This window comes from Citrus sinensis, chromosome 2, assembly GCF_022201045.2.
Source record: "Citrus sinensis cultivar Valencia sweet orange chromosome 2, DVS_A1.0, whole genome shotgun sequence".
NCBI lineage: Eukaryota > Viridiplantae > Streptophyta > Magnoliopsida > Sapindales > Rutaceae > Citrus > Citrus sinensis.
This window is the reverse complement of record NC_068557.1, coordinates 681,495-703,109: the sequence shown is the minus strand read 5'-3', so window position 1 is coordinate 703,109 and position 21,615 is coordinate 681,495. Positions and strand designations below refer to the sequence as shown.

Sequence of the window (21,615 nt, the reverse complement as noted above, 5' to 3'; positions counted from 1 at the left end):
ATAAAACCAACGCCATTTCAACAACACTTGTCTCTTTCACTCACTGTCGCTCTCTTGCAATTGACGAAGAATTAAAAAAAAAAAAATTCCATTTATTTGCCGCGAACCGAAAGAAGGCAGCAGCAGCCGTAGCCGTTACCAAAACGTCGCCGTCAAACGAACGGTTAGTTCCTTCGATACTCCCCGATCATGTAAGCCTCCGATTTCGAAATGCTAAAAACATGCCATTCGAGTTGAGAAAAAAATTGAAATCTTGAGGGCGATTTTGTCTTTTAATATCGGAAACGCTTTAGAATTCAAAATCTGGACTGAACTTTGCTCGATTTTATCCAATTAGAGAGAACTCACACACGGTGTCTTTGATTTTAGGGTTTTGAATTGCAGAGGTCTGTAAATGAGTAAATGGAAAACGAAGAAGAATTGAAAGAGCCAGAGAAGAAGAAGCCGCACTTGAACTTGAATTCTCACTCTCACTCTCACTCTCACTCTTTGTCTCCAACCATGGCTCGTAATACCCCTAGTTCCCCTTCCAGTAACAAATCTGTATGTTCTCTCACCTCTCTTTGATTTAAGTGTCTATTCTTATAGTGTTTGCCATGCTTGGTTGCATAGATAATGGAATTGAATTGAATTGTGTGCATTTTTGGACATAGTGAAATTTTAGTATTTTCATTTGTGGAAAATTGAATAATATTTGTGGTTATTTACGATTACTGTGGAGATATATTTTGGCGGGAGACGTTGATACTTTATGGATGGAACACATTTGCACACGTGTTGTTTGTGTTGGTACTCCATAAAATAGGCAACACAATCACACCACGTGCGCTCCATAAAGCGGCAATACAATCACATCACGTGTGTACTGCACTCTATGGTTGTGTTATGGAGCGCGCATGCGCTCATGGTGTAATTGTAATACTAGTTTGTGGAGTACACTTGCGCACACGGTGTTATTGTGTTGTTAGGTTAAGGAACATGTTTGTGCACGTGGTGTGATTATGTAGCACCTCATGAATTGAGTTGAAGTGGTGAGTAATGAAATTTTCACATGGTAATGTTGCTCATGATTAACAATATACACACGCACACACAGACGTATATATATATAGTAAAATGTTTAAAAATACTATTGAATAGTTGTAGTTAATGCGGAAATAGGGCTGTATACTTAATTGGAAAAAAATTGTTTCCATTTATACTGGATGCTGGAGCAAGCTTCTTATTTTTTAAAATCTAGTGAAAGATCAAAATAACAATTTGGTCTGGCTGATGAGTGGTAAGCAAAAGCATGGGGACTTTGCCACTCAAGCAGAAACGTGAAACAAATGCTTCTGCACAGACACTCACTGGGTAGGTGGGTTTCTGTTATCTGGTAGATGACTACAAGTTTGAAATACTAGTTGGTGGTTGCAGATAATCATGATGTAATGTGAAGTCGTTGATTTGCTTTTTTAAATAATTGACATGGTTGCCTTTGTCACTCCGGTTGACATGAAGTTAAAGAGAATATCATAAATATTTTTTTTCTTTTGTCCAGGTTGATTCAGCGGTTCTCCAATACCAGAATCAGAAACTAGTGCAGCAACTAGATTCTCAGAAGCATGAGTTGCAGAGTCTTGAAGCCAAAATTAAAGAATTACAAGAGAAGCAAACTTCATATGATGAAATGTTGATCACAGTGAACCAACTTTGGAATCTGGTGAACTGTGAAATTCCCTTATTTCCTATTTACTTTTTATATACTGCACTCTTTTCTGGTCTCTCTATCAGCTGTAGTTTGGATTGTCTGATGGGAAATTTTGCTATGTTGTCCTTGTAGTTTGTCGATGATTTGATCCTGCTTGGAGTACGGGCTGGGGGAGGATCAAATGTTTTACAAAAGTTGGATTCTGAAAACCAGACACGAGGTCTTTTAGCAGTTTATTGTCTACAAGAAGATTGGTTTTTTGGTTGTTTATTCTTCTGTATTACTAAACCCTAGTTTCACGATACATTTAACTATATTGACTTGTTGTATTCTTTAGATTCAATTCCATCTGGTCCTCCAGAGGATATGTTTCTCTGTAGACTACTTCAAGTGAATTCCATTGAGAGCAGTAGCAAAGATGGAATACTCCAATATGTTGAAGAGGCCCTTGCCTCACGTCACTCATCTGCTAGGGAGTTGATGAAATTTATTGAAGAAGTCATTGATGCTCAGAGAGTGAAAACTAAGAGCATAGCTGAGGCTTTCCATGAAAAGCTATCTGCAGAAGGTCAGAAAATCTTGATTGTCAGGTCCAATTGTTATTTTGTATTCATCATTTATGTTTCCTGTGATTAGGTTAGTCGTCTGCGACTAGGGGTGTTTAGAATCCAATCCGATCCGTTCAATTCGTCTGATCCGCAAAATTCCTATCTATAGATTGGTGAATTGGATTGGATTGGATTGAAAATTTGAAAATCCACAGTCAGTGCACTGGCTATAAATTTACTTCTATAAATCTACAAAAATTCACGAATCCATAAAAAAATAAAGAATATTTATTTAATTAAAAAATTAAACTTGTAAATGCGGCATTACTACTTACTAATAATAAAATAAGTTAAAATATACTTACGTTAACACCATATTATATCTTATCCAAAATAATAAAAAATAAAAAATAAGTAAATAAGTAAATATAGCTTCCTAAACAGTTAATTTTTATGTATTGATCTAAACGAATGAGTTTTTTTTCTTTTCAGTGTGTTTTATTTTGAAATTTTGAATGTATTATTCTAGCTTTGTTTAAACAATTAATTTATTTAACTTTTATTCAATTTTGAATTTGATCAGTAGTAAAATTATTTTTATATTATTTCTTTTATTTAATTAGTTCGTGGATTTGATAGAATTAAAAAAATTTAACCTACACACTAATTTGCAAAATGGTAGATTGGATATGAATTGAGTTAAATCCGCATTCGATCCGCAGACATGTGGATTGGATTTGGATGGAATTTCACCAATCTATCGATTGGATTGGATTGAAAATCTAGAAGGTGCAAAATTATGGATCAGATATGGATTGACACCAAATCCGCTCCGCGAACACCCCTATTTGTGACTTAGATCTTCAACATAGTATTTTCTTAGGAACTTCACATTGATTGTCATATATTTGGGGTTCTCAGATGCCATTATCCAGCTGTCTAAGATTGATGATATGATGAAAGAAGAGGCTAAAAATCTGCATGAGGTGATGGAGATTATCCACTTGAAGCATAAGGAATATGCTGATCAAATTGAGAATTACATAAGCAGTCATTCGGTTGATCAAGCTGAGATTCAACACCTTGCAGGTTTGTGAGATGATTCAATCTGAATATTTCTGTTAGGTAGGAAATTTTGTGGATAATTTACCAGCACTTGTGAATAAGATCACATTCATATCTGCACAATTATAAGAATAAGATATAATTCACAAAAATTTTAATATCAGATTTAATTGCTTCGTCACACGTTCATCTTCTCTTTTCATATTCACTTTCTTGCACCCACCAACAACTCTTTTAGTCAAATAAATTCAACGAACCAATTGCAAATATTGATAGACATTGAATCCTGGTACCATTCAGAGGCATTTTAATTTAATGTAATTTTCTTTTTGAATTTATCTGTTGATCCTATTTTAGCTGCAGGACTTAGAATTAAAAAAAAAAATGTAGCAGAGTATATTAATTCAGTTAACAAAAATAATGGCATTATAGAATTTTGTTGTGTAATTATTATTTGCACATATTTTTTTTTTCAGTTCAATTTTTTGTGCATTATATTAATTTTATTTTTTTGTTCAGTTTCTCCTTAAAAAAGGGTGACATTTTTACGAAACTGTAAGAGTATGTTTGTTACGGAAAGAGTGCACCATTCAAAGTAAGCATCAGAGGGAGAAAAAAAATTTAGAAGGAAGAAGGCGTCAGGAAATAGTTTGAGAGATTGTTAACTTGAGAAATTCAGGCAATTATGTTGCCAGCATATTTTGGAATGTCATCTTCTAATTTATAATCTTGTCTGAAAATTACAAATTTTTGTATTAGTTATTATGTCATTCTTATGATAAGCCTTTTCTTAATCACCATAACAATAAAAAAAAAAAATTTCATGATTCTTTTATAAATCCCTACATAATATTCATTAGTAAGCATCAAACTGGAATTACTCGTGATTTTGCCTGTGAAGTATTGTATAGCATAATTTGTTTCTAATATATCAGATAACAAATAACCATTACAAAAATTTAAAAAAATCTAAACAAAACTAATATGCATCTAAACAAAGAAAATATTCATGAAGTTTTTTGTGTATTTTCTTATTAAAAATAGAATAAAAATTAAGTAAATCACCATTTATGCTAGACTTGGCAGATATCAATTTCTGTTTGACATTAATAATTTTACTCTTAAAATGTATTTTTATTGCTTGGAGCATTAAATGCTCCTGTAACCTGATGTATATGCCGGGCATCTTATAGGCTTCTTTATTTAGCTATATTTATATGCCAACCAGATTTAATCTTTGGCCACTCGTTTGATCCAACGGTCAATAGCTGGACAATTCATCTTATGGTTGTCTATTAAATATGCGCCTATTTTATTAATACTTAAAGGTGAACTTGAAGAGACCATGGCTGAACTTGAGGAAAGTAGAAGAAAACTGGTCAGTCTAAAGATGCAAAAAGATATAGCATCCGGTACGCATTCACTGGTTCCAGCTGCTGCTATGGTAAATGGAAGTGTATCGCCAGAGAAGAGGCCTGCTGATGGGAGGATGGATTTGCAAGAATTGAAGGATTCTGTCGAGGAAGCAAAGGTATCAGTTATGGATAATTATCTTTAATTTTTCTGTTTGTGTATATGGACTTGCTTGCTTGTGTGTATAAGGAAACATTACTTATCAAATATTACAGATACTGGCAGCAGACCGTCTTTCCGAGGTTGAAGAAGCACAGCAAGACAATATAAACTTGTCAAAACAATTAGAGAATCTTCAGGTTCACAAATTCAAATTGTTAATATATGTCCCTTCATTTACATGTCATCTCAAGGATAAAAGTTTTTATTTTGTTACATTTCAGAATCTAATTTTTGATATTTTGTTTGCATAGAATGAGCTGAATGACGACAAATATGTACACTCATCTCGATTGTATAATTTAGTAAATGATCAACTCCAGCATTGGAATGTTGAAGTAGAACGATACAAAGCATTGACAGATTCTTTGCTGGTAAACTGCCATATTTTGTTGCTTTGTCATGCTTCAGATATTGGTGTCATTATTGGTCTACTTTAAAAGTGCAATTTCAGATTGACAGGTCTCTTGTTTTGAGAAGAGAGAAGGAAATAAATGTAAGAGCAGAGTCGGCAGATGCTGCAAGGAACACCGTTGATGATTCTGAATCTAGAATTGAACGGCTGGAGGTTCAGTTGCAGAAGAGTATCATTGAAAAAAATGATCTTGGTCTCAAAATGGAAGAAGCCATTCAGGATTCAGGTGAAGAGGTTAATTATGCTAGTTTTTATCTCAGCTGAAATCTGGTGAAGCTTCTGGTTGTAATGTTGTTGTTTACTCCAGGAAGAAAGGATATTAAAGCAGAGTTTCGGGTGATGGCTTCTGCTTTGTCCAAGGAAATGGGAATGATGGAAGCTCAGTTGAATCGGTGGAAGGAAACTGCGGATGAGGCCCTTTCTTTGCGTGAAAAAGCAGTCTCTCTAAAAGTGTCCTTAAGTGCAAAGGTTTATCTTTTCATTATGCTTGTCTTTTCTATTATCTGTTATTTATTTGAGTAAATCCTACTGACACTCATGAGGTGTTATTATTGTAATGTTTTTCAGTCACTCATTCCATTATTTAGCATTGACCTGGACAAATTATCCATAGTGATAGCATTTGTAAGTAGTGTGAAATCATAGCTTACCCGTTAACTTGCTGTTGGGGAGGGTCTACCAATTTTATTTAAGCTCTAATAATGGCATGTGGACAACCTCAACCACACAATAAAACTTATTATACTATAATTTTATCAATATGGAGGGATTCAAATGCAAGATCAGTTTATCAAACTTGGCTTTGATACCATGTTAAGTCTGCATGACCTGGAAGCTAATGCTAAAGAGCCCAATAATAACATGTAATCTCTCTTACTTCCAAAATATTAGTCTAATTTTTCTTTTATTAAAATACGTCTGAGGACGTAGACAAGTCTCATCTCTCCCCTAATGCTTTGTCATCTGTGTGCACCTAGGTACATCCATATTCCATACGATGCAATTGTTAGAATTTTTGTCGCAAAATTTAAATTTCAAACAGTTGATGGATTGCCAAAATCACTGTCCAGAACATTCAAAAGATTATGAGCATTAACATCAGAGTCATGAACTTGGCTTTAGCAAGATTCTAGCTAACACATCTTTGCATTACCTAGTTGATGATGTTCTGAATTCAGAAAACAATATGATAAGCATTTGGCATTACGCATGAAGTTAGGTATTTTGGCGGATGCGCATATAATTCAATTGTTAGATCATTTTTGTAATGCAACTTTAAAGTTTGCCTACTTAGGACAACTGAGCTTGTATTCCACTGCTATGGTGGCTTTTGTGGGTTGCTCTTCCTTTAGGGCCAGTTTTAGAATTTTTTTAATTTCCTTGATGCAGTCAACAAGATATGATAAATTTATCATATCTTTGATCGCATTAATGATTTCTAGCTCTTTCTTTCTTTTTCTTTGTTATTATTATTATTATTATTATTTGGGTATGTGTGTGTGCGTGTGCGTGTGTTGGGTGTTTTAAAATCCAGAAATCCCTAGACTAAGTTGTAAACTGGCTGCTACTTCTAAACCCTATGACATTGGTAGTCAAGAAGCTTGTGGGATATAAAATATTTATCCCAGCTGGTTGTTCAAGGGGATTCAAGTACAAGGGTCTTAACCACTCGACCCAATCCCTTGGAGTTCTAATCATTTTAATTGTCATATTTTATTTGTTGAAGTTCTGTTGTGAAACAAGTGTTACTAAGACTTGATTTCTGCATTTTTTGAATTTATCTATGGCTATTCTTTGGATTATGATGATATCAAAAGGAAAGGAATTTAAATTTTGGAAATAGGTACTTGTTCTGGTTAATTATTGTATCTGTTCATGGATGGATCGATAGCTTGTTGTTCTCATGCCTGCCTATTATTTTTGCCTGTTGTCAGTATATGATGATTGAAACCATACCTGCAGTGATATAAACCAATTTTTTGTTGTTGGCATAGACAAATGAACAAAAGCGCTTGACAGACAAATGTGTGGAACAGATGGCAGAAATCAAATCCCTGAAGGCCCTAGTGAGTTTGCTCATTCTAATGTTAATTTATATTTCATATTCACCTAATGCATTTGGTGCATGGAGCTTGGTTGCTTTCATGAATTCAATAAGAGGAATTTTCTGGCTGTTTATTAGGCAGACTCTGTCAGTATCCACTGCTGTCTTTTGTATAGCACAAACAGTGCTAGTCTTTGTTTTCTGGGTGGACAGCTGGTCCGCTATCTGTTTTTATATATTCTTTATTAATACATCTTTGAGTTTCTTATCAAAAAAAAAAAAAAAGGTATCCGCAGCTCTCTGTGACTTCTCATATTAATTGTCCAAGGTTTGCTTTGAACAAAGTACTTTCATCAGTTGGACTCTATTAACAATGTGTCATCTAGTTGGGCCTAATTGTATCACATCTAATTTGGCTTTTTTTTGTTTCAGTTTTTAACAGCCTCCGCTCTTCCTAGTTTTTTCTATCTGTTATTGCTATTGTCAGGAACATATTTAGGGAAGCAGGATTCCATATGGATGCAGAGTATATTAGTTGAAAATAAACTGTGGATTGACAGATTTTGGTAAACCCTCAAGTGTCGATTGACTTCAAGAACCTACGTTACACAAGGTCATGATTATAAGAATTAAGAGCATAATCAAATGTGGCGAGTGTGCTAGAAATTGGGGCCAGTAGTATCTACTGCATCTGAAATCTTATTACTTGAATCTACCATCACTGGCGAGTGTGCTAGAAATTGCGGCCAGTAGTATCTACTGCATCTGAAATCTTATTACTTGAATCTACCATCACTAACTAAATTAGTTTTTTGTAGCTGAGGTTGATTTTCATGTTGCAGATTGAAAAGTTGCAAAAGGACAAACTGGAATCGCAGATTATGTTGGACATGTATGGCCAGGAAGGTCGTGATCCCAGGTATGTCGATCTAAGTATACTTTTCTACAAAAATACAAGAAGAAGAAGAGAAAAACAATTTGTCAAATCATGTGTTTATGAGCGCCCATAAAATCTTTTTTAGTCCTTTCATTCCTGGTGAACTGATTGGATTGTTAAGAGCGGAACGAATGGGGTGCGCTTTGGAATCCACCGGCAGAAAAAAAAGTTTTGAATATACAAAACAATAGAATGCTACAAACTAGCTGTCTGTACATTATGATTTTGGGATGTAATCTATTGGAAGGTTGGGTAGACTGAACTGTATGATTAACTTTGTTCAGGGTGCATTTACCGTTGCTTTTTCAATTATTGTTTTGAATATAAAAGTGATTAGTTTTTTGTGGATTTGAAAACACATTTGGTGGCATGTTTTGTTAAACAATTTTTGAAAATCAAAACAGTGAAAACACATTTGGTAGTTTTGTTTGAAATATGAAAATATGTGAAACATGTTTGTAAATTTGTTTACAAAAACTGTTATTTAATAGTTGCATTATACAAATATATTAATATAATTAATTAATATATTTATTCATATTAGTTATCATGCATACCTGTGGTTGTGCAATGCATCAATGACTCTGACCTACAAGATCAAAGTTAAGTTATATTAATTCTTTTGAATTTTTATTTTTTATATTTTAAAATATATTAATTTAAGATAATTTAAAATTAATTTATTTTTATCACATTTTTTGTATTAATTTTGATGGATTATATTTTATTAATATATTTTTATAAAATACTTCAGCAGTATGCACGAGTCATAATCTTAAATACACGCATATCCTATTTTGTTATCCATCTATTATACTAATATATTTTATGTATCATTTATATAGCATATCTTGTGGAATCCTGAGGGACCTATGTAGCGTTCTATTGCGAATATTGCACTAACTATTATAAGGAAATTGAAAATCCCATATATTGCATTTTCCATTCCGTTCTCTTTCATGGCAAATTATTCATGTGTACCAAGACTTTTACTTAATTTGAGAATTTTCTCAAAACTGCATGGAGCAAACAGATATTGTGTTTTCCTATTCTTGAAAAGCAAAATACACTGAGCATAAACAGTACTATACACACCGTCGTAATTTGTTTTCATTTCTCCAAAAATTTTCCTTCTAATATTTCCTTCATGCCAAAGTTTTGAATTTTGAATTCCAGGGATTTGATGGAGATAAAAGAATCAGAACGTAGAGCTCATTCACAAGCTGAAGTCCTGAAAAATGCCCTGGATGAACATAGTCTAGAGTTGAGGGTGAAAGCTGCTAATGAGGCTGAGGCTGCTTGCCAGCAAAGGCTTTCTGCTGCAGAAGCTGAAATAATTGAACTGGTGGCCAAACTGGATGCTTCTGAGAGGTTCATTTTTTTATCTCATGTTCTGTACAACTTGTCACGTACATTTGAAAATCACTCATCATTATCCAATGGCAATAACTTGATTGGAAGTGGAAAATGAAACTTGTGTGCTTCTATTGTCAAATTCCTAGAAATTGTATGAATTGATTTTGCTTTCCCTCCACGATCATTGTATAATAAATTTAAATGTTTAGAAATCATATAATTTTTTTGATGTTGTACCTAATTCTTTTTGCATACAAATTCTTACTATTTCAAAGACCTGTTAAACAATGACATAAATGCTTACTGTCTGCCTAAGCTGGGTTTAATGAGTCATAAACTAAGGCTAGGGAGAGAATTTCATACATTGCTCTCATGTAATCCTGGTGTAAGGAAGCCTATGCAGTGCCGATAGGGTTGTACATCCATGCAAATGTTTCAGTCTAACCTAATGGATGGATCACTCTTAAGACATTGACTCAACCTGATTTATTGATCAGTTAGCATTTCCCTTGGTAATTTATCTTTGGCCTCGTATTTTTATCTCGTGCCTTCACCCATTGGTATTTGATCGCGACCAGGTGTGACATAAAGATTGTTTTATGCTCACTTGTGAGTCTTTTTAACATTTCACATCTGTTCACAGTGACATCAGCTGTATGAGCAACATTTGTTGAAATCTGTTTTTGTTATTTGTTTAATTCGGTCATATATAAATGGAACCCTTGCGTGATTTTGAAAATTGGAGGATATGAGATCATTTAATACTCTTTAACCACCTTATGCTATCCCTTCTGTAGGGATGTGATGGAGCTCGAAGAGGCTATGAAAAGCAAAGATCGAGAAGCGGAAGCATACATTGCTGAAATGGAGGTTATTAGTTTTCTATAAGATTTGCTCTTTTTTCCTCCCTTTTTGGCTTTTAGGGGTGGATGGGTTTGCACGGTGCAGCTTTGGTTTCTTGGCACACTTTCCACTACTCTTATAGGCATTTGCTTATTTTTCCTGTTCAATGACTGCCTTCTTTTGTCTTTTTCAGACCATTGGTCAAGCATTCGAAGATATGCAGACACAGAACCAGCATTTGCTCCAGCAAGTGGCTGAGAGGGATGACCTAAATATTAAGGTCTTTCTTATACCATCAGGCTCTTTTTTTTTCTTCTTTTTTAAAAAACAATCTTAGCCCTTTGATCCCGTTACATTGATTTTCACCATTTTTTTTCCTTTTGTTTTCAAAAAGTTGGTTGCATAATGTTCCATCTGGTTTTTGGTACAGCTTGTCTCTGAGAGTGTGAAGACTAAGCAAGTGCAAAGCTTTCTACTCTCTGAGAAGCAGGCACTGGCAAGGCAACTTCAACAAATCAATGCATTGGTGGAATCTGCAAAATTGAGAATTCTCCATGCTGAAGAACAGGTAAAGCTTCTATATGCAATGCAGACAAATTTTCAACTCAGTTACTCTCGTTTTTCCTTTATCAATTATTGATAATCTTGCAGATGAAAGCCTGTCTGACAGAGGCTCTTAGATATAACTCTGAAGACAGACATCTTGCAGTCAACCTTGAAACTACAAAGTGGGAATTAGCAGATGCAGAGAAAGAGTTGAAGTGGCTGAAGTCTGCCGTTACTTCTTCTGATAAGGAATATGAGCAGATCCAGCGGAAGACGGAAGACATGCGAAAAGAATTGGAAAATGAAAGGTGGGTTGTTTTTTTAATGCTGGTTTGATGTCGAGCTCTGGTTATATGTCATCCATCATGAACATCCGTAGTTGGGATGTTGAAAATAATTGAGTGCAACAAAGGGTAATTGCTGGGACATATTGATCTCGATCCTTGTTTCAACATACTCATCAAGTTATTCGTGGATTTCTATCATGTCACTGCCTTAGAATTAGCTCATGGACCAATTTTTTCCTCAAATTTCGGCTTTATCAATGTTTTGTTAATCCAGAAATGAAAGAAAGAAGCTAGAGGAAGAGCTCATGGAAGTAAATAATAAGGTTGCCGAATTGACTTCTGAAACTGGTGAGGCTGCAATACAGAAACTTCAGGACGAGATAAAAGATTGCAAAGCAATTCTCAAGTGTGGCGTGTGTTTTGACCGCCCCAAAGAGGTTAGTATGCCATCCCATTGCTTATTGCTTACTTTATGCTAGGTGATGTTTTTGTTCTGCGTGCTTTGTTTCAAACTGATGAACATTCGGCTGCTTTAAATTTGACAGGTTGTTATAACAAAATGCTTTCATCTGTTCTGCAATCCGTGTATCCAAAGAAATCTTGAGATTCGCCACCGGAAGTGCCCTGGCTGCGGAACTGCTTTCGGTCAAAGTGATGTTCGTTTTGTAAAGATATAAATGAAGCAGAGCTTCACCCATGTTTTTTCTATGAACTGTAAGCTTAGCTTTGCTCCGCATTCAGTTTTGCAGGAGCCTGACCTTGGAGCATCAGCGTAAAATTATTTTTGATTTTTTCCTTTAAATTATATTTTAATAATTTACATATGCAACTATCTAGATATCTCATAATTTATAAAAATAAGAATAATAATAATATGAGAATTATATTGGGACCCCTTGAAAATTGCCATGGCGCTGCCTTTAGTTTACTGTAATGTATGGTTTTAACATATTTTTGCATTCAACCAAACGAATTATCTCTTCCCTATGCATTTTGCAACTCTTTGTTTCTTTGAATCAAATGAGAAGAGAAGAGAAGATCTTTGAACTTCTATTTTTGGATATATTTCCAAGAAGAGAAGCTCTTTGAACTTTTATTTTTGGGTGTTCTGTTACATGTTTCACATGTTTTAAGTTTTTATATTTGTTTGAAGATGTGAGACATGCGACGTGTGAGGGATGTGGTAGTGTTATAACATTGCTAATTTTATATTATATATATATATATTATTCGATTTACTATCAATTCGTACAAATTAAAAAAAAAATCCGTATATAAGTATGAATATGTGGTATTACCTTTTCTTAAAAAAAATTATATTTGATATTTTTTTTGGAACAACATGGTAAGGGTGAAGTCGACGGATATTTGGATTTAATTTTGTCTAGGATGAGACTCATGCCCCACAATTGACTGATACTACTACCAAGTACCAACTTAACAAGGGATGGATAAGACGAAGATAAAGATGAAAAAATTTATTCATTTTCATTCGGAATATTTCAATATAATAGCTGCCAAGCCTGCCTCCTCTCAATTTCAAGCAGCTTTTTCAAATAAATAATAAATTGAGGGCATTATTGAAACAATATTATTGAACCAATCATGATTTGCTATTTCGCTTTGCTGAAAACGACACCGTTCTTATGTTTAGCTCACTAAGACAAACCAAAGCTCGCCAGACCCTGCCTCTCTTCAACAAACCTTCTTCTCTATTAGTCAGTCTGTTTATTTTCACAAACAAATCAATAAAAAGAAATGCAACTCTCAACAAACTTCACAGCTTCACCATTTCGATCCCAAAACCATCTCTTCAACAATCTCAGTCCCACTTCTTTTCTCCACAAATCACTGTTCCTTTCAAGACCCACCAAAACCCTCCAAAATCTGCTCTTTTCAAACCCCAAATCATCACAAAAAAAGTTACTTAGAACTTCAACAATTAATGCCTCTTTGCTTGAAGCTCCACTCTTGTGGGCTGGTAGACTTTGCGTTTACTATGCCCTCTTGAAAGCTGGCTTAGCTGGATCTCAAGCTAATCCTCTCGTCTCTGGTGGGTTTTCATTTTGTTCCTTTTGTTTTTGCTTTACAGATGACGCTTTTTTTTTTTTTTTGCGTTAAAGGTTTGATTTTCATTTACATTTTTTATGTGGGTATTTTTGTTCGTGTTTTCAGATTTGGAAAGTGGTGGTGTCACTGGTAGTGAAGGTGCTGATTTGGGGTTCTCTAAATGGTTAGAAAACATAAAAGGGAAGCCAGGTTTGTGGGTTTCTTTCTGTTTTTGGATTTACTTTGCTTATGTAATAAAGTTGCGAACTTTTATCTTGTTTGTAAATTTGTGAACTTTTATCTTTGTTGTTCATTTACCTGCAAATTGTTGATAAAGTTGTGCACTTACGTAGATTCCCATTTTCTCCTTTTGGCTGTTGACTTGAAACGAAAACTGAAATTGTAATTTTGTGAGCTTAGAATTAGTAGTACCACACTAAATAAGAACAGTGGATCTTGTTGCGGACACAGCTTCATTCAACTTATAACTGCTAGAACATATTGGTTTTAGATTTGTTAGTTAATAAAATGAGAATCCTCAGTAATTATTGGAATAAAGTAATTGCATTTTAATAGTGTGTCCATTGTCAAAGTTGGGAGCCAGAGCATTAGGAGGATTGATCTACAAGTTGAATCAGCATAACCATTTGACTTTTACGGTGGAACATATGTTTTTAATTAGCAATTGGTAAAGCATCTTCACTTCATATATAATAAATGGTTGGGAAAGATATAAGGAAAGTTTCTGTTTTTGCATTTGCTTCTTATATGTAATAAAGTTACAAACTTTTATCTTGCTAGCTGTTTGTAAAGTTGAGAACTTTTGTAGAGTCCCAATTTTACCTGGTTTTGGACTTCTTAACAATCATTTGCTTGTTTATTTTTTATAAAGTTTCATACTTCAATAGAGTCGCATTCTACCAGGTTTCAGACTTTTTTTTTCCGTGCATTTACTTTCCCATTATTGATAAAGTTGTACACTTTTGTAGATTCCTATTTTTGGCTATTAATGGGAAGGGCAAATAAAAGTACCTATTTTAAGATATGATTTAATAATACTAGAATAAAATCACATTGGAAATTGTTGTGTGCACAGACTTAACTGTAGCTTGTTGTTAACTCACTTTCTTTTCAGTATATAATTGCAAAATTTTGTTTGTTTCATTGTGCTACATTCTTTTACTGAGACCCTAATTATTTATTGAGATAGAAGTAATTCAGCGACATCAGTGAACATTGTGGTTGAAAAAAATTAAGTGCAGTTTTTGGAGTCTCTGGTTTCAAAATTGCATGTTAGAATATTATGAGGATTGATTTACAAGTTTAATCAGCTTAGTCTTTTGATCACTCTCAGTGATTGCAAATTTTATTGTAAGTTCTGCTTTTGTTTACTGTAACTGATTGCAAATTTAGTAAGGAAAGAATCATTGTATTTTTTTAAAAAAAATGTATTCCTAATTCTTGAGCTCAATGGCTATTTTGACATGCCTACTCAGCCATTGTGTCTTTTTGGCCTTCCATCAACAATCAGATCCATTTTCATCTTAGTTCAAACTATTGTCCATTCTGTCATACTGGTAGTTGTGACACCGTTTTGGTTGTTTTCTTGGTGGAAACATTTATTTTAGATAATGAATTTAATACCAAAAGATTACATTTCACATCATATAACCTTTATTCTACTTAGCTCAAATATATGTTATATTTACATGTCTCTTACTTGTTGATTTGGAAATATATACTCTTTTTCTCGTTGGAATAATTCTCTTGTTTTGGTTCATCAAGACAAGGAAGCGGCTGACAAAAGGAAATTGGTGAGCAAATGGCATCCTACAACAAAGGGAACACTGAGACGGAATTACAGGGTGCCCTCCAAATCTGAAGGGCGCAGACTTCTTAAAGCCATTGCGTCGTTGCTGTCTGATGATGATCACTTCACGGATGCCACTTCCCACAAGGTTTTTTTTACCTCAAGACAACATATAACACTTCTGAATATATTTGGAATATAGTACTTTGACTGCCATTTTGATGGCACACATTTTGTTGTTTGTTAGGGTTGTCAAATTAGGAGGGAGAATGCTCACGGTGAATCTGTCTGCTGCAATAACGTTAGGGCTCTCTTTGATGAGCTTCCAACTCCTCACTTGGTTGTGGAAATCACACCTTTTCCAGCCGGACCTCTAACCGAAAAGGATTACGTCAAGGCTGAGAAACTAGAGAGGGTACTGAGGTCGGGCCCTTCTATTTGATTTGCCGACAAATCATATTCTCATCTTTTGTATGTATCAAAAATGCTGCTTGACTGTACATATTAGAACGAGAAATAGAAACTTATATTATTTTACCTTTAAAAGTTTACTTGTGCATAACGATTGATAAAGAGAGTTTTTCTTACCTTTCATCGTCTATCTAAAATATGTAAGGCTTTTTTGACGATACAAAATCCATGGTTTAAGTGTATATAATTACGTACACTGGCAATGACGATTATGCTACATTGCTATGCATATATCCTCCTGCATGTAGAGCATTCATTTATCTTTGCAGTGGCAAATCGGGAGCATCTCTTAATTGGGTTCCTGCTCAAATGTTAATGAAACCAAAATTTGATGTTTGCTCTGAGAGAAGTAGAATAAAATTAAACCAAAGTTTGATATTTGCTTGTTTGATTTGAAGCTTCTGATTTAACACCATGCAATTGAAAAAAGTAATATTAATACAAGTGGTGGTACGAAATAAGGAAAGGTTATACACATTCTAATATTCATGTGTTTCTTCTAAGTAATGCATGCATACGACACGTTTGGGAATTGTACATTGAAACAAATCAACATTTTAATTAATTAAAGGCAATATATGATTATACGCAGAGTCTCACTATCATATTGTAAAATAATGATAGTATTTAAAAATTTGTCAAGGAAATTCATCGTTAACATTGAACAAAAAATAAGAACGGTTTATGATGATCAGCACAAGGAAAAATATAAAATAAATAATGAGGTAATCAGCAAATCAAGGATGAAATATTTAAATAAATGTAAGAAGGAAAACGACAACATTTCTTTTTACGATTCCCAGAAAATAGAATTCAGTAACATGTCACAAGTAATTTCAACAATCCTCTATCTCCATTTCTCTCATTTAGGGTCTAACCTACTGATTCATTCAACAAGGCAACACCACATCATTTAACTCCAACAGAAGCCATCAAATCTTCATACTCTGGATCATTCTCCGGTTTTCTTGCCCGAGCCGGATTACCTCCCTGCTGTTGAGATGGAACAGACGTGGAAGTAGGGGAGAATGGATCATAAATCTGTGGTCCTCCAGAGCGGTTGTTACTAAACTGCTGATTCAGGCCCATGTGCCTTTCAGGTCGATTGGGTAGAGCTGGATGATTTCGTGGCAAAGGATTTGCTGGCCGAGGTGGGAAAGGCCCAGGCGGATAATGCATTTGGGGACCTGTACTGAAACTTCTCGGTCCCATTTGTGAAGGCGGAGTAGTAGGTGAAACTGGACTTACATTTGCAAAAGCTGCATTTGGGTTTCTAGCAAATGGAACAGCTGATGTGTGCTGGGCATGAGGCTGACCCATCTGGTTTCCGACCTGTGGCCTAGGAACTTGCATGATATGCTGAGGAGCTGTATTAGGAGCACCCATGCGGAAAGATGGAGATTGAGGAGCAGGCATTTGTCCCATTGATCTAGTGGATTGAGTAGGCAGCATTCCACTTGGCCTCGGAACTGTAAGAGGGGATGGATTTTGTGGCTGGTGAGGTTGAAAAGTGAAATCACCAGAACTTGGGTGTGGAGGTCTGGGGGCTGTTGCAGAAGACAGATTCATAGTCGAAAAATTTGTTATGCTCCCAGAAAAAGAACCCGAAGTTCCTGCCGGCATTGTTGGCCGTGATACAGATAGCACTGGTGATGCTGCCATTGTCAGATGTGGTGAAGGCTGGACTGGTGTATGTGCAGAACCAGGAACTTGTGTTGGACGTAAAGCAGCAGGAAATGCAGGGGATGTCCCCCCTGCAGCGGGAGGTGCAGACGCAAAAACAGGCCGTGACCCCTGGGGAGGACCCATTGCGTGAGCCAACTGCCCCAGGTTGCTTGAACCTAAAGATGCTGCAGCATTTGCAGGAGCTCCAGACCATCCAGTCAAGTTCCCAGCAGGAATCAATGGCCGGTCAGGCAGTGGTCTAGGTCCAACGCTTGACACAGCTTGAGGCAATGAAGGCATCGATGGCCTTCCAATGTGAATTGGCCCTGTTGGTTGGGGTTGGATTCCAGTAAAGGGATGTGAGCCTGGCATGTTAGATTGAATTGATGAAGGCTGCGGTGCTGGCACAGGAAAGTTTCTCGGCGCACCAGAGTGGATCTGAGGCATATACGGACCTGGTGGAACTTGCATTTGCAGCTGCGAACTGGGGGGAACAAGAGATGGGGTCTTAAAAGTTGAAGGGAATCTAGCAGGCATGTTCACAGGATTGGAAAGGATTGGAGATGAAGTGTTCAGAGGATGCATTGGATTCTGAGATGGGCCTGAGGGGAACCATGGAGTTTGGCTCTGAAACTGACCGTGTAAAGGAGTTTGCAATGGACCAACCTCTGGTTGTGGTACTCCCTGGTTAACAAAAGTATTAGGGACCAAAAATTGGGCACCGTCACCTTGGCTTTGATTAAGAGCACTGACATTTTCACCAGAAACCAAAGTAGATGTGGAAATGGCAGCCAAACTTCCCTACATAAAAGGCAATGCAGTTCTGATTAAAACAAGAACAACATAAACAACATAGGACACCATGTATAAGCTCTAAATTCCAACTGAAGAACTACAAGCAAATAACAGTTTTCTTCCAAGTAATGAACTCACTGATACTGAAGTGACTAGCAATTCAATTAGATCAGTTGCTGCATCAACTTTCTCATACGAGTCAGCAGATATACTAATGTGAAACTCTTCGTAAGTACTCTGGACATTTGCATCAGATGTAGAAATTTCAACCTAGAATTAACAAGATAAAGAAGAGAAGTTAAAATAGCTTGATCTAAATATTTTGTCCGATCTAGAAGCAAATATCTCAATGAAGATTTTTATGAAGTAATACATACTTAACAAGGGAAGAAGAAGAATATAAAATGACCTCATTTTTTAATTATCTAGAAGGAAACATCTGATATAAAGTTGATGAGTTACCTTCTCTCCTGTATCTGCTTTAGTGCCATAGACTTTTATTACGGTTCTAGTTTCCTAATATGCAAAAAGAAAAATAGATTATTAAGAAAAAGAAAATCAGTGAACAATGAAATCTTTCGTATACATCATGCAGAATGAATGAGTTTGCTGATAATTACCTCAGCAAAGGATAACATAATGGCAGAAGCTAAAATATTTACCTTTTCTAACCGTTTTTGAGTATCACTAGCAGGTCCAAATATTAGGCCGAGAAAATTGTATCCTGGATACTCCTTAACCTGCAAAGGCAGTCAGCCACAGCCACATCAAGAGCTGCTACTTTATATACTATGAATATACACTTGTACACACACAAAATACATTAGAGACAACTGATGTAGCCACAGATTTAAAAATACTGATATATGTAGTAGTTCACAGTATGTTAACTCTGTTTAGGATGAGTAGTCAGCAATCTAAATAAAAGTTGTTTAATTCTACCACTACTTTCTAAGGTTGGAAAAGCACGATGTTTGTATGTCTCCAAAAGAGCAACCACACAAAAAGAGATGAAAGCTTTAAATATTTACATTGTCCTGACTCTGAAATTCAGCAGGGACGCAAACAGAAAGTATATTCTAATATCTGGATTAAAATCTCCAGCTTTACAGTTTTTCAAGATTAATCGGCACACAGACATACGACAATTAAGACGGGAAATGAAGAAGCTTTAGCAGCCTTTTACTCCTCCCCACCTTCTCTTTCTGACATCCCAGACCCAACTATCAAGCCTGAGTTCAAAACTGGCCCCACCCCCCTCCCCCCAGCAACACACAAAAAAAAAAAAAAAAGCAATGATAGATTCATGAAAAAGGCATAATCCACACTTTGTGATAAAGAAAATGGTTGGTAATCTTTTAATTCGTTGTTGAATTTTCTTGATTACAAAATTGAGCATCTCACTTCTTGCAGCAGAGAAATTAGAGTCTAATAAGAGGATAAATGAAAAACCAATTAAGGAATGTTTCAAGCATTTACACTAACTTACAGGGATAGGAACCACAGCCTCTTTCAGTAAAGGTTTATAATCTGGTGGTGTTCTGTAACTTGGATTCAACTTTAGTATCTCACCTGCAAATGCACGTAAAACATAATCAGTTCATACATAATATGGGAAAAGAAGAAATGTAAAAATAATCTAGGAAAAAAACATTAACAATACCTATCACTTCCTGCTTCTCAAGTTCCAAACATTCTAACTTCTACATTCAGAAACAATACCAAATGTGCTCAGAACCTCAAATATTTCTTAAGATGGAAATAGAGAGAACCCAACAATCAAAGCAATCAACAAGGAATGCAATGTCAATAGTAACTGTACCTCTCTGTCAACTTGAGGATTGGGAGACTTCTGATCAGCATTCTGAGCAGCTACCTCCGGGACTTGATTTTCCTCAGCTTCTAGACTTCCCGATTCCAGTTGTTGCACAATTTGATCCACCCGAGTCTGCCCAAGGCAGTAATATCACTTAGTGGCACCTGGAATGGGAAGCCTCCATGTGAGCCATTCACACGGAAGACACCGACATTTTAGCACCCAATGGGAAAAGGGAAATCTTTAATTGCCACCAGCTGAGCAATGTACAAATTCCTCCCACAAATTGGGGCTCTTAATGCCTCAAACCCACTACACTTCACCATAATTTAAAAAAAAAAAAAATTGGGAAAAGTCCAACAAACTTAACATATTAGGTATCGATTGCTATTAAATTTGAAAAAAGCCATTCCACAAAACAACCTTCAGTTTACATGTTGTCGGAAATATTATTTCAAAACTACAAAAACTCTCCTTCTACTTCTACAAGGAATTAGGTATTGATTGCTATTATGGCCCATCTGGGAGTGCTTCTTTAAAAAAGTAATTGTGTTTTTTTGCATTTCCAGCAAGAAGCATACGTTTTTTCTCTTTTTCTGCTCACCAAACCCTAAAAGTTAGCTGAAGAAAAAAGTTTTTTTTCAGGAAGCACTTCCCTAAAGCGGAAAAAAAAAAGGCTGTTCGATATTCAACACCCAAACGGGGCCTTACAAACAGATAAATATACACAGAGTCGTCATCGTCGTCATACCTGATAAGCCAACGCTCGTCCTCTTTTAACAGAAGCATCTAGCGATAAATCAGGTCCCCATTTTGTCTTCCTCACAACCTTCTTACCGTCATCATTACTACTAGCTTTTTCTTCTTCGTTGATCGCATCGTTCTTCTTCGCGCCTTTGAAAACGGGAACCAGAGAACCCGAGAGCTTGTTCTTCGGTATCACAAACCCTGATTTTGCGGCGAACTTCGAGATCTTGGGCCCCGCATTCGATACTGTAGATGGCGTCGTCGCTGCTGTAGAGGACATGTTAGCTGTATCAGATTTTAGCAAATTGAGAGGGTAAATTACAAGAAAGAGAGAAGTTAGGGTTTTTGAAATGATCTAGGAAGTAGGAACGGAGCCGAGTTTCAGATGATGAAGTGAATATTAGGAGATGAAGTGAAACGCTGCGTTTTGAGAACAGTGAGGACTGATGAGGTCAGAGATACTTTATTTTAAAATCTTTGCATACGAAGGGCAGGGGTTTCTGCCTTTCGGGATTTGATGTGCGGGGGTTTTGGGTTTTAATTGGGCCAGATTTTTCGGCCCCTCTTACCTGGGCCTTTAGAAGTAGATACAATTTTGGGCCTGTATCGTATATTTTTTTAATCAATTTGTACAAAATGTATATGAATTTAAAAATGAGAAATTAATAGCATTACCTAGTAAATAAAATAATTCGCAAGAATTGGAAGCACCCATTATAGGAGTTGAAGTCTATCTTCTGCGTATTTTGAAAAAGAATTTCTTTCAATTATTTAGATTTTGAAGGCAATCCAGATTATTCTATGGCGCAGATAGTCTGGCCGCTCAACAACATAACCATCTAAATAAGATAATGATAGATTACGAATTTATGATTTTAAATATTTGATTATAGTTTTAATATCTTTCGGAATACTAGAGTAATACAATACATAGATCACGTTAACATTCTTAATAAATA

The 21,615-nt window shown here is 35.6% G+C and overlaps 3 protein-coding genes across 3 annotated transcripts; 2 read left to right on the top strand and 1 right to left on the bottom strand.

Moving 5' to 3' along the window:
• On the top strand, positions 1 to 12,198 carry LOC102624474 (E3 ubiquitin-protein ligase BRE1-like 2). The gene is made up of 20 exons (XM_006492640.4): positions 1 to 163; positions 370 to 543; positions 1,541 to 1,702; positions 1,823 to 1,910; positions 2,028 to 2,258; positions 3,160 to 3,327; positions 4,632 to 4,834; positions 4,932 to 5,015; positions 5,130 to 5,249; positions 5,330 to 5,516; positions 5,598 to 5,758; positions 7,285 to 7,356; positions 8,177 to 8,253; positions 9,448 to 9,642; positions 10,425 to 10,497; positions 10,664 to 10,750; positions 10,901 to 11,038; positions 11,122 to 11,324; positions 11,578 to 11,740; positions 11,849 to 12,198. Exons 2-20 carry the CDS (start codon positions 403 to 405, stop codon positions 11,978 to 11,980), a joined length of 2,685 nt encoding a protein of 894 aa, XP_006492703.1. The 5' UTR covers positions 1 to 163; positions 370 to 402; the 3' UTR covers positions 11,981 to 12,198.
• Positions 12,199 to 12,944: 746 nt separating this feature from the next.
• On the top strand, positions 12,945 to 15,756 carry LOC102624959 (hypothetical protein). The gene is made up of 4 exons (XM_006492641.4): positions 12,945 to 13,356; positions 13,479 to 13,562; positions 15,138 to 15,310; positions 15,410 to 15,756. The coding sequence occupies exons 1-4, from the start codon at positions 13,062 to 13,064 to the stop codon at positions 15,602 to 15,604; spliced, it is 747 nt and encodes a 248-aa protein (XP_006492704.1). The 5' UTR covers positions 12,945 to 13,061; the 3' UTR covers positions 15,605 to 15,756.
• Positions 15,757 to 16,359: 603 nt separating this feature from the next.
• LOC102625244 (uncharacterized) lies at positions 16,360 to 21,116 on the bottom strand. The gene is made up of 8 exons (XM_006492642.4): positions 20,661 to 21,116; positions 19,916 to 20,041; positions 19,757 to 19,796; positions 19,583 to 19,665; positions 18,756 to 18,833; positions 18,556 to 18,609; positions 18,232 to 18,363; positions 16,360 to 18,099 (listed from the first exon to the last, which is right to left on the bottom strand). Exons 1-8 carry the CDS (start codon positions 20,934 to 20,936, stop codon positions 16,543 to 16,545), a joined length of 2,346 nt encoding a protein of 781 aa, XP_006492705.1. The 5' UTR covers positions 20,937 to 21,116; the 3' UTR covers positions 16,360 to 16,542.
• Between the last annotated feature and the right edge of the window lie 499 nt (positions 21,117 to 21,615).

Bases quoted from the DNA above. Each gene is read 5' to 3' on its own strand.
- LOC102624474 (XM_006492640.4), top strand. From the start codon at position 403: ATGGAAAACGAAGAAGAATTGAAAGAGCCAGAGAAGAAGAAGCCGCAC. The intron at 10,498-10,663 runs GTTATTAGTTTT...TGTCTTTTTCAG, and splicing joins CATACATTGCTGAAATGGAG to ACCATTGGTCAAGCATTCGA. The intron at 10,751-10,900 runs GTCTTTCTTATA...TTTTTGGTACAG, and splicing joins GGGATGACCTAAATATTAAG to CTTGTCTCTGAGAGTGTGAA.
- LOC102624959 (XM_006492641.4), top strand. From the start codon at position 13,062: ATGCAACTCTCAACAAACTTCACAGCTTCACCATTTCGATCCCAAAAC. The intron at 13,357-13,478 runs GTGGGTTTTCAT...TCGTGTTTTCAG, and splicing joins AGCTAATCCTCTCGTCTCTG to ATTTGGAAAGTGGTGGTGTC. The intron at 13,563-15,137 runs GTTTGTGGGTTT...TGGTTCATCAAG, and splicing joins AAACATAAAAGGGAAGCCAG to ACAAGGAAGCGGCTGACAAA.
- LOC102625244 (XM_006492642.4), bottom strand. From the start codon at position 20,936: ATGTCCTCTACAGCAGCGACGACGCCATCTACAGTATCGAATGCGGGG. The intron at 19,797-19,915 runs GTACAGTTACTA...TTCTGAATGTAG, and splicing joins ATCCTCAAGTTGACAGAGAG to AAGTTAGAATGTTTGGAACT. The intron at 19,666-19,756 runs GTATTGTTAATG...GTGCATTTGCAG, and splicing joins TGAGAAGCAGGAAGTGATAG to GTGAGATACTAAAGTTGAAT.